This window comes from Phalacrocorax aristotelis, chromosome 5 (assembly GCF_949628215.1).
Source record: "Phalacrocorax aristotelis chromosome 5, bGulAri2.1, whole genome shotgun sequence".
Taxonomy (NCBI): Eukaryota; Metazoa; Chordata; class Aves; order Suliformes; family Phalacrocoracidae; genus Phalacrocorax; species Phalacrocorax aristotelis.
The window spans coordinates 2,801,937-2,820,140 of NC_134280.1; the positions used below are offsets into that span (position 1 = coordinate 2,801,937).

At 40.9% G+C, this 18,204-nt stretch overlaps 1 protein-coding gene across 1 annotated transcript; it reads left to right on the forward strand.

The window, feature by feature from the left end:
- The first annotated feature begins 381 nt into the window (after nucleotides 1-381).
- On the forward strand, nucleotides 382-14,705 carry MMADHC (metabolism of cobalamin associated D). Its single transcript, XM_075092773.1, has 8 exons — nucleotides 382-852; nucleotides 1,100-1,150; nucleotides 3,672-3,816; nucleotides 4,075-4,292; nucleotides 6,766-6,871; nucleotides 8,123-8,253; nucleotides 11,236-11,322; nucleotides 12,678-14,705. The coding sequence occupies exons 1-8, from the start codon at nucleotides 421-423 to the stop codon at nucleotides 12,870-12,872; spliced, it is 1,365 nt and encodes a 454-aa protein (XP_074948874.1). The 5' UTR covers nucleotides 382-420; the 3' UTR covers nucleotides 12,873-14,705.
- Nucleotides 14,706-18,204: the final 3,499 nt, after the last annotated feature.

The following is an 18,204-nucleotide window of genomic DNA, read 5'->3' on the forward strand; positions in this document are numbered from 1 at the left end:
GGGGTGAGCTCCAGGGGGCCCTTCCAAACCCCGCCAGTCTGGGATTCTGTGAATAAAAGTTGACTTTGTAAGCGAACCTCACCCCAGATTCCAAAATGAAGGACCAAGGAGAAAGGTAGCTCACCAAAACAAAGTGAGGGAAAAAAAAGCCTTTAGTCCATTGAAAAAGGGTTCTATTCTTATTTTGTAAAAGTTATTTGAAGAAACTGCATAGCGCCCTTGGAGGACCCGTTTTATTAGAAGTAACATTTATGCACCCCGTTCTCATCGACCTTCCAGGAAACCCCTGGGCCCGGCGGCGGCCGAGAACCTCCCACTGTATTTCCCTCAACAGCAACACCCCCTCTTTTATCAATTTTCGACTCCATGGTACTCGCCGGCCCCAGAAAGCCCCAGCCCAGGGCTGGGGGGGGGAGCGTGATGGCAGCCCGTTTACGTTACGTGACTGACTCCTGGTGCACCCAGCGGGTACTGCACCCCCGACGGCCGGCTTGTTGCTGCCGGCACCACGGAGCCCCCGCAGGGGCAGCCACGGGAGACTTTCACCGCGCCGAGACGAGGGGAAGCAGCGGCCCCGGCAGCGGCGGCCCGACCACCCGGCTGCCCCGAGGGGCCGCCCCGGCCCGCCGCCACACACCGCCCGACGGCCCCGGCCGGGCCTTCCCACCGCCCCGTCCTCGGCTCCGACCAATCGACCGCCGAACGACTAACCCCGCCTTATCTCTGCCCGCTTCCTTCGCTACGCTAATCGAGGTGTCGGTGGATCGGCTCGCTCGGCTTGGGGACAGCGGGGCGGGCGCCCGTCGCGCGGGTGCGGAGGGGGGGGTGGCTGCCGCCATTTTGCAGGAAGAGGTGAGCGGGGCGGCGGTCGGGCTCCCTCCGGGGCGGTCCCGCCGCGCCTCTATCTCCCCTCCTGCCGCCACCTTGTTACAGAGCGGGCAGCGCCGCGGGGCTGCTGTCGGGGACCCGGGGGGCGGCCGTGCGGGGCGGGCGGGCGGCCCAGCCGGTGCGGTACGGCCGGGCGCGGTGAGGGGGAGGGCGAGGCCGCTCCGAGGCCCCGGCGGTGCCGCGGAGACGAGCGCATTCGCTTCTCTTGCAGGGGCAGTGGGGCCGTGAGGCGAGAGGGAGCCCGCCGCCTGCAATGGCCAATGTGAGTAACGCGGCCCCCCGCCTCCGGAGCGGGCCCCGGAGGCTTGCGGTGCGGCGGGGGCTGCGAACCCGCCCTGCGCCTTGTCCCGGTGAGAGGGCAACGCGGCGCCTCCCGAAGAGAGCGCTTCTCCGTCTTCCGCGGGACGCTTGCGGCTTATTTCCCCTTTAATGCTGTCTTTAAGTCACCTGCTTGTGGGAGAGTTGTTGACAAAAATCTGAGTTATGCCAAGGCCCATTTTTATTAGAAGGCAGTAGTATCGTCGTCCTTCCATCTAGGTGTGGAAGCCAATTTCTGTTGGATATCGTGGGATTAAGCAAATTGAGGATTATGTAGGTTCTGGTGGTGTTTTGTTTTGTTGTTTTTAATGTTATGAGTTAAGGTGAAACACTCAGGCTCACCAGGGTACTTCCAGACTGAAGAATAAAACGCCCTTTATTGATGTATTGTTGCCACAGAGACATGAATAATTTATTGATTTCAGCAGTATTTTTTCCCCTTGTGTAATGATAGATATGTAAATATTTGCATAAGTGAGCTCAGTCAACATGTCTGTAATTAACGCTAACATCTCCATGTTAAGTGATCCTGACCATAAGGAAAAAATACTCTTTTCTTGTAATTATATGTTAGCTCTAATTGATTAAATCTGATTTATCTGTAATATAATCGTTATGGAAAAACTAATTTCAATAGCACTTTTACGTAATGGAAGAAAAAACATTTCGGTGGAATCAGCAGGCTTTTGTTGTTGTTACAGGAACCTTTTAAAGCTAGTGGTGTTTTAGAACTAGAGGGCTTATGGTCTTAACCATTACTACTCAATCTAAGTCAGAAAATCAAACATGCCTTTATGCTTTTGAGTTTTCATAATGCTGGTAGAACTTCCTAGACACTGTACATTTATGCAGAGGTGGTATGTAAGAAACTGATGCTTACTGACTTAGATCCTGATACTTGGAGTAGAGGTTTTTATCTTAAGCATGCAAATAGTACCATTTGCTCAGGATTTTTTTGAAGTAATCTTGTTACATACATATTTAGTGTACAGATATGTAAACTTTTATAGAATCAAGAATACACCACTTAAAGAAAACCTCTTTATGTAAGTTTGTTGAAAGAATTTCTTTCCTTCACCTGGAAAATAAAGTTTTATGAAAGCACACGTGCTATGGCAGGTGGGGTTTACATTTTCCAGTAGTGCATGCTTTTGTGCAACTGCAGTCAAGAGTATTAGTGTTTTTGTGTTAGAGTTAAGTGGTCTTTAATTTTTTTGAAATTACACTTCTAACTCTATGTTTTGAGTGTATGATTGGTTATTTTTCTGCTATGGGTGCATAAATGCATCGTGAAAGTTGTCAGTCTCTTTTTAAAGTATAAAAAAAAAGACATTTCAGTTTAATCACACTACCTGGATATTTCTTTAAAACAACAAAAAAACCCAGTAACAGTTGCTTGTATTATTACTTAAGTTACTGTCGTTGGGCCTCAGAGTTAATCCTCATGGTGAGCAACTACTAGCTCTTTGGAGTCATGTTCAGACCATTTGCATGCTCAGGGAAATAGCATTGCATCATTTTCCGTTTGCTGTGTGGCTGAATCAGCTGCTGATAGAATCATCTTCGGCAATTGAAAGTTATGTTGACAGTACAACTCTGTGGTGGGGAGCAGATTTTCTGGTGGATTCCAAGACCACAGAACCCATAAAGGCTTTATGGCTTATTGGCTCTTTGCCCACAATGCTGATCTGGTCACAATAATACTTGTCGGTAAATATGTGAGTGCAAGGAGTTTACAAATCTAAATAACGCTGGCTGCACTAACTTACGTTTTGCACATGTTAAACGTTCATGGGTTTTAAGAGCAAAAGCAAGAAGTTGAAATTACCATACCTACCTGTTTTGTTACGCGTATCTCCCTGTCTAGTTCAGAGCTGTTGGTATGGGTACTTTGCTGGCAAAGAAATATGTGTAAGCACACATGTACATACTGCTTCTACCTGAAAGCTACAAGAGGTATCTGGAGTGATACTATCTTGTGTCTCCCTCGGTCTTTTAAGAGGTAGGTATACAGGCTGGCTAACATTTGTGCTAGCCTTCGAGGCAAACGTCTTGGATATCAGCGTTTACTTCATTAACAGTATTTCTAGGTATTTCTGATGAATCCTGTGATCATCATGGGAACAATGGCATGCATGGGAATAATCCTGGGAACAGTCCTCACCCGTGACTTGGTTTAGGTTGTGGGGTTTCAGTGGTGCTATTTAAACTTCTCAGGGTGTTTTCCTCATGTGACAAGGCCTTTCAGTAAGTGTTTTGGGGGCTTTTCCTTTACTTAGAATACTATTGCTAGTAAAACATAAAACTAATAAAATACTTTCAAAATTTGATTTTACAGAAACAGTTGATCATAAGTAAAATTGTAATTTAATTGAGTGAAGATTTATCTTGTGATCTACAAAGCTGTACTTAAACTAATATTTTTGCTCGTGGTGTGTAATAATTGTTTGCTTTTGTCTTCTCAGGTGCTCTGTAACAGAGCAAGATTGGTCACCTACCTACCAGGGTTTTATTCCTTAGTCAAAAAAGTTGTAAATCCCAAGGCTTTTTCTACAGCAGGTTCCTCTGGCTCAGATGAGCCTCATGTTGCTGCTACACCTCCAGATTTATGTAAGAAAAAGCAAATTCTTTTTCTTTGAATTCGTAGGCTATCAGAACTTTATACCCCATATAAATTTGGGAATTCTGAAGTGTGCTTTTTATGTCAGGGCCCTTACTTTTACTTGTGTATTGTGCTTACTTTGGTTATAGATGATTATGATCAAATATGGGTATTTGTATGGGAGAGGTTTTTTCTTTTTTTTTGTTTTTTTTCTGTCACCTTTCTTTTTAGATGCGATGGCTAAAGCAAGGCCTTGACTTTTGCAGGTCCAAGAACTGTATGGCCAGATGAAGTAATGGGTCCATTCGGTCCTCAGGACCAGAGATTCCAGTTGCCTGGTAATATTGGTTTTGACTGTCACCTGAATGGCACTGCTTCTCAGAAGAGCAACCAAGTTTCAAAAAGTCTGCCAGACATATTAGCAGAGCCTTCAGCAAGTGAAAGGCATGAGTTTGTAATGGCACAATACATAAATGAATTTCAGGTAAGAACAGGCTTCTTCGATGTGAAACTGATATTTCTCGTCTAAGAGAAGCATAACTAATCTGTATTCCTCCTGAAAAAAAGATATCATTGATTTTCTAGCCGGGTTCAAAAGATGAACTTCAGCTGTGGTGAGTGGGAGATTACACAGAACTTTGCTGAAGTTTTTTCTTTGAGGATAAAGAAATATTTCAGGGTGTGTTTTTTTGACTAAACAGTGCTTAGTGAAATAGCATTTCAGTAGTGACTTAATTGTATGGGTACGGGAAAAGAAAGCTTCAGTTTCCAAACTTGCTGTTTACTAAATCTCACTACCTTTCATCAAATGGAACTTGTAGATCCTTCAGTATTTCATTTAATGGATCTGGACATGAATGCTTTGGACAGTGTTTAGATCTACCTGCTTAGTTCTGACCACCCTTGAATTCACACAGGAGGAGCAAATCAATGTCCCTCCATTCTCACAGTGAGACTGCATTTTGGCAATGGCAGAGCTTGCAGCGAGTCAGATTCATTATTAACAACCAGCAAGTTGGTAATTGCTGGCGTGGTCACAATGTTTCAACAAATCTTGAAACTACTAGCTGCTGACTCAACTTTCTAGGCTGAGTTTGTGACATGCTCAGACTTTGGAAGTCGACTAGCGAATCTCCATTGTAAAAATGCTGTATAGTGGTTTTTTGTAAATGTAGCGTTGGATTTCAAAGTGTTAGAAAATGTAAGCTTCTGGAGAGCTCCCCAGATTCTGTTTTCAGCTTGCGTGGGTCCTACTTCCCATTAAAAGCCCAGCAGAAAATTCTGGTTGTGTTCATCTAGTGCAAACCAGGTGCACTGAATGCATGTCCGCTTTCTAGCAAGATTACATGTGTAATAAAATGCCCAGTGCAGCTGTTGCTACCCAAAATGGAAGGGAGAAATGGGAAAGAGCAGAGGCAGGTTTTGCAACTGGTTTTCAGAAAGTCAACAAGAGTCAGCTCTGCTTCATACCAGTAGGAATCCATGAACAGCATTTAGCTAACAAAAATGCTAACCTACTCATCCTAGGAGAGGACCCAAAATGGAATGATGGGATCAGCTGAATACAGGAACCTCCCGTAGGTTGCTGCAGCAAGCAGGAGAAAAGCTCAGTGCTGCTGAAGCTCATGCACCAGTCTTTGAACCAGCCAGAGAAACAGCAAACTTCTCTGACCTCTCTGTACCTGAGATTGATGCATTAGTTTCATCTGAGCAGAGTAAATGGGCCTACCAGCCTATCAGTATCGGATAGTGATCTGGATCTTTGGAAAATGGCCATAGTCCCTTGATGATAGCATGCCCGCTAAGCGTATGTACTGTATAAGTGGTGTATAGCCAGCTAGAAGGGGGGTGGTAGACAAAAAATCACAATGAACTACCGTTCTAGTAAGAGAAGTGTCCTGTAGTTAGGAAGAAGAGAAGTTTACCTGCATAACTGCATCGTTTGTCAGGCTTAAAGTACCAACCGACCTGTCCCAATGATTTTGCAGTCATAATGTAAGATACACATAGAAACATATGTATTGAAACTGCAGTTAGTGTCTGTTGTTTTCTGTTGCTGTGTTTGTTTTTGCTGTTTTTTTTTTTTTTTATTCTTGAATGTTAATTTCTGGAACAAAAATGTTAGCTGCACTGTGTATTCAATGTAACAGTTTTCTCTAGGGAGAACTGTCAGGTACAAACAGGTCTTAGTTAGGGCTTAATGTATTATTCAAGGTTGTAATTTCAATCTTGGAGAAACTTGCTGAAATGCCTTGTAAATTACGGCATCATTAGAGCTACAAAAACTGTATTAAGGCATTCTACACCTATTACATAACAGTTGCTGTCCCAAAGGAGGCAGCTGTACTGCCTTATTAAGGGCATTTGAAACTTAAATGCTATATATTTAACACACAGGTGCTCCATTTGTAACATACCCACAAGGATCTGGGGGACTTTTTTTGTTGGTTTGGGTTTTTTTAGAGACTGTAGAACAAAAAAACTGTAAAGAATAAAAATGGTGTTATTGGAAAACTGTTCTGCTTCTCAAGCTATGACAGCTAAAGCTAAAAATACTGATAGTTCAGGGCTCTAGAACTGTTGTGTAACTTCAAAATAAAGTTTTATTCTGGCTCAGGTAATGTGTGTATGTCTGAAATCTCTTGATTGCTGTTGTATTGAATACTTGAGGCTGTTGTTTCAGAACGGTATTTTAAAAAATTCTGTATTGATTAAGGATTTGAGATAATATGGTTGCTATAAAACAAAAAGCCTAAAATCTCCCTTTAGGTTTAAGTAACACCCCTATCTGTTTCACTCCTAATATTTGAAAACTGAGTTTTAAGTCTCATTACAAGTCATCCTTCTGTGAAACTGCTTGGGTGTGACATTGAGTCACAAAAATGTAGTCTGGTGTACAAAGCTATTCTTGTTATACATTAATGACCATGAAAGTTACAATTTTCAACTTTTCTCAGGGTGCTGATGTTCCACAGAAACAGCAAATAAATAACGCTGAAACTTACTTTGAAAACGCAAAGGTAGAATGTGCGGTACAAGCTTGTCCTGAATTGTTACGAAAAGGTATGTTGTTCTCTTTTTTTGAGAGCTAAGAAATTATAAGTTTTTAAAATGTAAACATCTGTAAGTAAATGCTCTGATGTGGCATCAATTACAGAATGTGTAACAGAAAAGAGTAATTCAGAGTTAATATTTTACAAAAGAAAAATACATGCTATAAAATGAAAACTGAAACTTTGCTGTTGACAGTACTTTGTATTTCATGTAAAGTTCAGTGCCACTTAAATTTAAGATCAGCTGGGGCGGGGAGTAACTTTCAGCTACTACTTTAGTGTCAGGTAGATTCTGGAGCTAATTCATTATCCAAAAACTGGTTTGTGACAAAATCATACTAAAAAGCAGTGCCAAAAGGTAAAAGAGCAAACTGAAATTACAGAACTACTGAAAGCATCGCTTTTGTATCTTTCTTTAATTTGTTCAAGAGGTAAATTATTGAAATTAAACTGGAGTAAAACCTTCTACCTTTAAGTGATACACTGAAAGAGGGTGGAGACTGAAATCTTGGTCTAGATGCTGAAGAGAGCAGACTTTTCAGAGAGTAAGAATGAATGAACCTTTCAACTTCTAATTTTGGAAAGTGCTTTTCCCTCCCACACTGCAAGCAAGGCTCTGTGAAGCCCAGTTGTGACTTCAGTGCTTCATGTCCGTTCCTGTTTGTAGTCCAATAGATGATATTGAGAGAATCATGATGAGTTTGGGCCTTTTCTGCCCCAGGGGAAGAACAGTCACAACTGATGTCAAGTCTGCTGTCATGTCCTAGGAAGCAGATCTGAGGCATTTCTGCTGGAAGATTTAATGTAAAACCCCATGTGCATCAGGTAACATGGCTTAGCCAGAAAGGAAGGGTCTTCACACCTGATGTGTGTGAACTGTGGTGTTCATTTCAAAATACTAAATTGTTACTGTAGTTGGTGTTACATCTTTACAATAAAGACACTTGTTTGCACATTCTGCAATGTGCAGAGTAGTGGGGCCTTGATCATCTTGCATTAAATAGGAAGTCTTGAAATAGCCAACTCCACTCCCTAAGTCACTTGTAACAGGACCTTACCAAGGTGCGTTAGTTTATGCAAAAGCAACATCAGCATTTCAAACCAACATGCGGTTTCCTGCATCTGGTGTGAAGAACACACATGTATCTTGGATTTAAATGAAAGGAAGGCTCTAAAGTAGTGTCAATAATCTGTCTAAAACTGAAAAATCATAAGTAAAATGTAAAAGCAAGCCATAACATGCTGGTTTCACTTTTTTTAGACTTTGAATTAATGTTTCCAGAAGTGAATGCCAGCCGTTTAACGGTATTAACTGTCACCCAGAAGACTAAAAATGATATGACTGTATGGAGTCAAGAAGTGGAGGATGAGAGAGAAATGCTGTTAGAAAATGTAAGTAGCTGACAGTACATCACCTTATTTTTGTTTGTAGATGACTCTTCCATGAACTATGTCTGTATTTTGGTACATTTATAGCTCTGGTAGTAATACATGGTAATACTTTTTAGAGCATTTCTGAGCTATGCTGTCTTACTGATAAAATGGACGTAACCCTTTTTCTAGCTTTGTAGCTATTTGACTACTCTAAGTGTCTCAGAACCATTAAATTCTTTATAGTGGGGTGAGTCAAAAATATACTGAAATGTTGTAAAATGCTACAGTAAATTATTTCAGACAGTTGATTGTTGTCCTGTTGCAGTTAAAGGGCAGCAGCTGTTTTCTCAGCTTACTTCAGCTTCGGCACAGGGCATTTTGTAGGATTTTGCTGCTCTCTTTGTTTTTCTGTGGCGTAACTGAGATTCGAGTACAGAGTCTGGCCACGACTGTGTCCTTACTGTTAAGAAGTGGTTGCTCTGGGGTTTTTTCCGTTCTGATAATAGGTATGGTTAATACTTTTTGCCTGGATATCAGCTGTATTTATTACACCTTAACCATCCTGAAGAATTTCGTCGTCTTGCTCTGTTGCCACTAGAGGTCTCTCTGAAAATCGCTTTATTTCACATTCTTCAGATTTTTCTTGAGTGTACTCCAGCAGGTGTCAGCGTTCACCACCGCTGGCATTCTTTTCTTAGCACCTCACATTATTTGTTAGAATTTTTCTAAAACTAGTATAGATCATCCTGTGGGATTTTCGTCTGTATTGTGATGGTCATATTTGTGTTTGAAAATAGTCTGGTAATGTCCTTTTCAATCCTGTAAATTGCAACTGTGGCCTGTATAAAGCATTGTAAGGGTTACCACAAAAAAAAGGGAGAAGCAGTCTGAAGGATCAACATAAAGATTACACACAAATTAAAATTCCCTTCATTTTAGTGTGTTGTTCTCTTTGAATTATTTATGGTCTGTTGGTCTTTGGCATTGTAATCTGGTCTAATTATATGTTAACTGGCATCTTTCTTCCTTGTGCACCTCCCTGTCAAGTCTAATACAGTCATTGTAGGGGTGTTAGGATGTTGGATGTAACCTCCCAGCCTAAAGGTTACTAACAGCAAATTCACATGAAAATGGTCTGTTTGTTTGCTTCATAGATGGTTAGAAGTAACCTTAAAAACACTAATTTAATGTGAGAGGTGTGTGCGAAAGTAATGAGTTATGTACGGCCAAATCGAAATGTTTACAGTAGCGAATCTCAAGCGTTTATCAACTGCACTCTTAAGTGATTGCTGAGGGGTTGTTACAACACTGGATCAGAAGATGTACTGTCTCAGAAATGTAATGCCAAAAATGCTGTCTTCAGGTGGCTTATTTATATTTGTGACTTAATTTACAGATGAAACATAGTTAATCATCGCCACCGAACCTCAAAATATAGAACAGATTACTGTAAAGGGTAAACTTCCCTTTTTTTTTTTTTTATCATTAAGGGCCTGAAGCTGGGTAACTATAATAATATTTCTATAGATTTGAAACCCTGAGGAGGGCACTGACTGTAGAGAACAATCCAATTTTTATAACCAAAAGTAAATAAAGTATTAAATTTATTCTGAAGTTATAAGTATTTCTAAGATTAGGGCATTTCTTTTCACATTTTGAGGAAGCTATGTGAATTCCATTTGTGCTTTACTCTAGCTCAGTGTATTCATGAGTTTAGATTTTTGCACTTGGACATGTTTTTCTTGGGGTGCATGAGTGGTTTTAGGCCATCGCTTATCTCAACTTCTGTGGGTTTTTCCCCCCCCCCCCCACTCACCTTTGCAGGTTTCTGCGGAAGTTTTCTGTGGGCCCGTGCTGGCCCTTGTAACATGCGTTGAAAACTGCTGCTCTAGGTGATAAAAAGCACGTACCTGAGGTCTCCTGTCGTTGCTGATTTATCTGGAAAAAACACGTGCTGCGTAATCTGTAGGTTGTGTGATTATTTTGTGCCCCATGTTGTGATGTCAGAATACAGGAGCACAGCTTTAAATCTACCTGCTTGAATTTTCTGCTGTACCTGACAAACAGATAAATGCAACTCGACATCAAAGATTTTTTTTTTTTAGAAAAGCTTGTTTTCTCAAATTAGCTGATGTGACAAGTTTGCTTAAAAAAAAAAAAAGTAGATTCTTTAAGTTGTTTCTTCCAAGAAGGGAGGTTTTTGATGACATGTTATGGAACAGGGAACTTCTTGGCATGTTGCTTAATTGAAAATGCTATTTTCAGGAACATCAGCTGGTGTCCTCCAGCGTAACTGAAACATGACCTGCACCTTTGATTGTCAAGTAGTAGGAGAGTTTGAAATCATCATTCATCCTGACCACCAGTTCCCTACCAGAGAAATGGCATAGATTGGTGTAAAAGTCAAGTGCTTATGGAACTGTTTGCTATCATGATACAAAACTAAAACGTTCTTTAAAGTCACTTGCAGTTAAGCATTTGTAATGCAGGAAGAACTCCATAATATTCTTCTGTTGGCTGAGATAAGATCTTACAGCAAAACTGTTTTTTTCATATATTTATAAAAATATATTTAATGCTACATTTAGTGTCAAATTTGTGGAGTTTAGGTGAGATCTGTAAACTCGTGGAAATAACACAGAAATACCTGAAGTAATGGTTGACTTCTTATAGAGGACAACAGGTATGATTGCAATCTGCATGAATAATCAAAGCAATTACATAATTCCTTGTACAAGCTGTTAATCCATTACTGACTGGCACAAGGAACACTTTTAAATCTCACATGATTGGAGTAGTCTGATGTATGCCATTAATTCTAATCCTCTTAATAGTAATACTTCTTTTTGAAAGTATGCTGAATTTCTCATTTACTAGTAGAGGCCAAAAGAAGTCTGTGCTTGTTCTTTTTCAGAATATTATACATGTGTTCTGACGTGTGTGTATGTATAGGTAACAAATCTCATTTGATATTCTTCTTTCCCTTTATTTTCTTTTAAGTTCATTAATGGTGCCAAGGAAATTTGCTATGCAATTTGTTCTGAAGGCTATTGGGCTGACTTCATTGATCCATCCTCAGGACTGGCAGTAAGTTCTGTGCTGTGTGCAGTGGACACTGCAGTGTCCTGACCAGCAGTGGTATTTGGATTCTTTGTGGGTTAAATCCAACTTCTTCATATTGCCCACAAGCTGTTACCGTAGGAAAATTCCTTTCATAAATTAAGATAGGATAGTAACCCGGAGCTGGTACCCATACTGTGTCAGTTGTCATTGCTCTTGACAGTTTGGAGAACAGTGTTCAGCAATGAATTTTAGATAACTGTGGAAGTTTTATGCCCAAAAGCTCTTGGTTGCTGCACAATAGTCTGGTTATGCCCTCCCAAGGTAACTTGGTAGTCCTGACACCTATTTGGGTAGATGGAGGGTTTTAAAAAGTCTCTTTGCACTACTTAGTGATATCTTTGTTACGCAGAAAGTACGAATAGCATGTTCCTATTAAACAGCAGTGGCATTCATTATCAGATTACACCAGTTCTCTGGAGGAGCTGACAGCTTCTTACAAAGACATCTGTGAAACAGAGAGTGTCTTAAAACTTACAACAGAGAATTGAGAAAGCTTCTATCAAAGCGTGAGCGTATGTGTGTTTTTGTCTGAGGACTGTTAAAACCATATAGTAGTTGAACGTAATCATGGCAAAACTCAGTTTAGTGAGGTTTTATTTAAAAACACTATGAAAGGCAGTGATTTATTGTGTTAACAGAGGCAAGCAGGTTTGACAGGGGATGTTTATAAGGCGAACAGGTGGCTGAAGGTGTGTATAGTGCTTGAAAGCTTCCCACAAATTCCGTGCATTTAAGGAATAGTTACAGATTGATGAAAGCAGGGTTCTGTCTTCGGGCTCGAATTCAGTTCCAACATCCTTACCAATAGCCTGTTCATCAGGAGTAGGCTTTTGGTCAGAAGTTTCCTCCTGAGATAAAGCAGCTGAGATACACATGCTTTGACGAGCAAAAACGTGGGCAAATCTGAAATCTTTATTTATAGGGGGCTCCTTGAAAAGGTACATGTCTCGTTTTTGCTGTTTCACAGAAGGGTTTTACCCTTAATGCCTGTAGAAGTAGGAGAACCCTTCCAAAGCACTTGAGGATTTTTGTATGTATGATTGATTAGACATTCAAACAGACTGCTATGCCCTCAGCGCTCTGTCTGTGATGAAGGGAAATATTTAAATATGGGGTATCAGTGTAACCAGAGGTGCTCTGCTTAGTTTCCTCTGTAGATTTCATGAACAAAACTCTACATAAAATTTCCCATAACGGATGTAACTGGTACTTCTGGGCTTGGGTTTTGTTCTAAAAAGAGGTAGTTCTGACATTTTAAATGTTCTTGGAAATGTTCACGTGAATAATTCTTTTTTTTTTTTTTTTCTTCCCCCACCTAGTTTTTTGGACCTTACACAAACAACACTCTGTTTGAAACAGACGAACGCTACCGCCACTTGGGATTTTCTGTTGATGATCTTGGCTGCTGCAAAGTGATTCGTCATAACATCTGGGGTACTCATGTGGTTGTGGGAAGTATTTTCACTAATGCTGAACCTGACAGCCCTATCATGAGAAAACTAAGTGGGAACTAGCAGTATTCAGGATTTCACAAGTTCTTACGAGCTTTGATTTCTTCTTCTTGATGATTCTAAGCATTGTCAGGAAATGCCACACTTTAAAGTATTCTTAGATAATAAAGTAGCTGTTATTTATTTTTAGTCTTTGTGAATGTGTTCACCGCATGTGACTTAGAATATTAATTGACAACATTGAAGCAGATACCTTTATGTGCCACATGGATTTTAAGCTGTGAGTTTCCTTCATCTTGAATAAGTTTAAACATACATGTACATAGCTCTCTGCATATCCTTTTTTAATATTACCTTGCAAGCCACACCGCTTAACCATTTTGTCTTTCAATGTCTAACAAATCTGTGCTCTTAGTATGAAAAATCCTGATGCCACTAAAGTTTCTAGGAATTTTGCCACTTGCTGAAATAAGTAAGTGGCAAAAAACAAAACAAAACAAAACAGTCAGGTAATAAAATTGTTCTCCCAGAATATAGAACTTAATAAAAAGTGCAGAAGTTAATGCTGGACTAATCACTCATTTGCTGTTCTAATACGAGACTAATGAGATAAGCTTTCAGTGGTCTCTAACTGCAAGTAATACTTCAGCAGGGGAGTGTTCACTTGACTGCTACATCCAGAGACTCAGTAAAAAGTCTTAAATTGCTCTAGAATGGGTCCTCTCTCAGTGTTTTTTGTCTTTGTGTTCCTTCGGATTTTAATTTCTCAGTGTTTGCTAAATACATTTTATTAGTTCTGTAAATGTAACTTGAAGTTGCCTTTAACTTCTTAGGTCATTAAATATGTTGTGAAAAAAAAAAGATAATGGGGCAATGCTTGGATATCATCATTTTTTTTCCTGTATTTGGATGCAATTTAGACTTGTCTCTTTGGAATTTTGAAATGCCTGCGCAAAGAGCAATTATGATCAATTATTGCAATTATGATCAATTATAAAAATATTTCGACAGGAAGGTTTCAGTAAACTAGTTGGTCTCTTCAGGTATCATAAAAACAGTCGGGTCAGTTGAAGTTACTGGAGGGAGAATATTGAAGAAAATTCAAGGCACCTGAAATTCCAGAGCTCTGTCAGCTGCCTCCCTCCAGAGACTAACTAACAAATTAGATTTTAATCTCACGGCAGTTGCTTGCCGGGGCCGTTTGTTAATACACCACTGCAGTAGCTGTGCCAGTTGGTGCAACAATGGGAATCCTTCAGCCTTGGCTCAGAATTGAGTGCAACTTTTGTCTGGCTAATGCCTGCACAAGACGATGATCTGAGAGGTTTAGCTTCCTGACAGATAGCTAGGGATTTTAATCATTGTGTCTTTTTTTCCATTGTTAACAAGTACAGATTTAAAACTTGTTCTAGGTTTGTATACCACTTCTGTTCCCTACTCGGGGTCTGAGCCAGTCATCACCAAAGTCTTTTTCTTTACTTTCATGGGTTAAGAATCAGATCCTTTACCAAGTGCCTGTATCTGTCCTTGTTAACGATTGCTGCACGCCCGTAACCCTGCTGGATTGCGGAGGTTTAGGTGAGGAAGACTTTCCACTGGAGAAGCGAGTGCTGCCTGCTCTAAATTGACTCGCTAAGCCAGCAATTCAGAGGTTATCTTGCTCACCTACCACCACTGTCATTGCTGTTGGCTCTAGTCTGCGCACATTCCGAGGCTGAAGTGTGTGCCTCTTGAGGCAGGATTCGTTTATCGCTTTGTCGTGGGATTTGTGCTGTATTTCCAGAGTCCAGGTTCTTGACCTCTCTACTGTCCAAGAAAGCTGTATTATTTCCAAGTCTTATATTGATATTTATTTCTCATTCTCATAAAGAGGATTAAAAAAGCTTGAAGCTGCAATGTGTCTCGTCTGTTTGCAGAATATTTTGCAGAATGCAAATTAGCTCATTTGATAAGAGGGGTAGCGTCTCACTGGACAGTAGAGTACGCTGTTGTAGAGAACTTTGGATAAATATTAGAAAAATAAATTCTGTGATAATAGTTCACATATATTTTAACTAAAATGAAGAATCTTTTCTTCAGGTCACTTTGCCGTACTTGCCTTTCTATGTTTTATAAGGGGAAAAGCTGCTGGGCAGCTCTCCAGATTAAGCTTGGATGCTAGTTTTTGAGTTCATATCCTTTGAAGTTTTGTCCTGGAAAGGGCTTTTACAGTGGCATTTTGAACGGCTTCAACCCAAGGCAGAAATCTCGCTGAAGGTAGTGGGAGTTTTGCCTTGACTTTCCCACCCTTAATGTTTCATGCCCGCAGTTGAGCAGAGTATGATTTCCTGGTATTTTTCTATGTATTTTCTCATACGTATTGATTCTCAAAAGAGGCTGTTCCAGTTCTATTTCCCTCGCATCAGAAGAGCTATACTGTGTATCGATTAACTCGCTGCTCTGAAATAAAAGTTCTTGAATACTGTACTTCTGGTAATAAAAACCAAGACAACTTTGTGTTACAAAATGAATTCCTTTCTAGGGTAAAGAAGCAAACACGTGAGAAGAGCTATTGTATGTAAGGTCGCATTTGACTCCTTAGCAAAGGCTACTGCTCTGTGGGAAGTACGATTTTTCTTAATTCGGAGAGGCTGTTAATTTCTGGATGTTATTAATTCATTACCAAATATGCTAGAATTTTTTTGCAATGAATCCCATGAAAACTTATTTAAAGTGGTGATGCTGAGCATCACAAGAGCAGTGCTCTGTGTAGTTACAGGTGCAAGCATGTTATTACACATGGAGAATATACTTAAAATGCTGCAAGTCTAGAGGTTAGCTGTAGTGGTCAGAAGGCTAAAGAAATGTTATAAGTGTCACGTAGGTGCCCTAAGATACGAGGAGCTGAGCTAAATGCCTTTCACAGAATTCTTAGTAAAGGTGAGGAGAAAAATCACAGTTGTCTCTATCTCCTAAAATATCTTAGTACTGCTATGATCCCAGTGAAGTTCTACACCGCCATAGTCCCCTAAACAGCTGGTGCCATCACTGCGAAGGGCAGTAGTGGTAACAGGATTTTAATAAGTTAGAAAAATAAATTTGAAACCAGGCTTAAACATTTTATAGGGATAAATACACAGAGCAGAGGCTGGTTCCCAGCTGGAAAGAGATGTTTTCCTGTCCTGGGGAAAGCCCTCACTGTGTGTCTGAGCTCAGTGAAGAGGAAGAAGTTGCATTGTTGGTCAAATCAGGACAGGGAAATAAGTATCTTGAGATCTTTGATGCGGTGATAGGGATCTTTCTCTTTCCACCTGAAGGTTCCTGAAGTATAGACTCAGGGGCAGCTTTTTCTGGTAGAAACCTCGAAGTAGCAAGTATAAAAACATTCCTGCTTGCGGTAAGCGGAAAGCTTACACGTTTTTCAGTGCCATTGGCGTTCATGTTTAAGCTGTGGGACAGTACGAGCTAATTTTAGGAGTTGTGTGGATTTTGTGGTGGGTAAGACACAGCACATTATTTTAACAGCCTGAGGATTGTGTTTGGAGGAGTCTATTCGAAATCAACTGCTTTGGTTCGGTTCAGTGACTTCATTGATTTATTCATGACACATCCTCATGTAACAGTGCGGGCTTTAGAATTTAGCTTTATATTCAGCTGTGCTTAACTTGTAAGAACGCAGGTAAACTAGGGTTTCTCTGGGTCACCGAGTTAAACGTTAACACTCTACAGGCTGTCCTGTGGAGGGAGTAGAAACACTGTTAGTGATGTAGAGCTGAAATGGAGTAGTAAAATAATTGTATGACTTGCCTCATGCTCAGTCCTTTTAAAGCCCCTTTTTATTAAGAGTTGCTTCTTTTTTACTCAGCAGCCTTAAAATCGTCATTCAAACTGATGTTTGCTGCGCATGCATTTAGAGAGAGCAGGAAGATAAGCCAGGTGATTGAACAGCTCCCATTTATAAGAGCATAAACAGTGAAGAACTCTATTCTCCTTCCACTAGCAGCCACCTGGCTGGAAAAAAAGCTGTCAAAATAACCCAGAGGGTCAAAGGGATCTCTTGGGGACGAGGGCCCCTCTGCTTTGACTGCCGTCTTGGCTCCAGGCTTGTTGCCCTTTCTGGCTAATTGCGGTGTCATTCAGCAAGAGATACTGCGGTTCATAAACCTGCAGGAAAGCGCAGCTGTAACTGACAGCTCCAGGTAGCTGATCCAGAAAGGTGAGGCCGCAGGACATCAGCTACTTTGTCACGGTAACATACGTAAAACCTGGTCTGTGAGCTTGTCTTACTTTAAAAGCTGCTGCTCAGTCAGGCTACACTAATTGCAGAAATCTGGGTATATGGTGGAAAAAGACATGAATTTGGGAGAACTCCTTGTACCCAGCCTATGTTGATGGTATTGCTCAAATAACTTGAAATAAGTACGAAGTAGCAATAGGATCTGGATGATCCAGCACATCAGAGCACACTTGTTACGCTCTTTTTTCCCCCGTCCGCTGCACCCTTAGCCAGCAGCAGAGCAGCTCGCCGTGCGGTTTGCCTGCTGGTCGGAAAGAAATGTGACAGCTGCTGATTGAGAACGCGTGGAATTGGTTGTGGATGTGTGGTCTAAAATGTCGGATAGATGGGGTTATTGTTATGTTGTGTTACGAGATACGCAACATACATATTTCTGAAATCACGTACTTTAGAAACCAGGTAACTTATTAAACCGCAGTGTCACCACTTAAAAGTTGCCCGTGTGACCACGTATATTAAATGAATTCCTTCCCTTGCTCTCGAGCTAATACTTGGTGGACACTGGTAACTCTCGCGTTTGGTAGCACATGGATGGCAGAGAAGCCCTGTTAAACTGTGGCGTGCCCTGCGGCACTTCAGCGCGTGGTTTAGGAGGCCTGGCGGGTGTTGGGTTGGCGGCTGGACTTGATGATCCTAGAGGTGTTTTCCAACCTTTATGATTCTATGTTAGCATCGTGGCAGAGGTGGGGAAGGCAGGCTGATAAAGGAGAATGGCCCAGATCTGTGTACATTAACTGGTGAGTGGATAATCAAGGGCTGAAATACCTCTCTTGATCCGAAACAAAATATCCTATGTATGGATATTTTTGTGTATTCATTCGTCTAGCAAAATAGGACAATTTCACACAAAATTGTCAAACATTTGTGGTTTTTTTTTTTCAATTCTTCTTACACAAAGCCAAAATCCCTACACGATCACTGATGTTCTCTCGAATAGCTGTTTTTACCACATAAGAATCGATATTTATTCGTTTACTTGAGCTGCCCCTCTGCACATAAAAGTCATGGTCAGGAAAACACGTTGCTTGAAGCTTCCCTTTCAAACAGAAGAATTTTACGCTGGTTTGTTTGGAGCCACTAGGAAACCCATAGAGATAACCCAGAGCTTGAAAAGTTGCA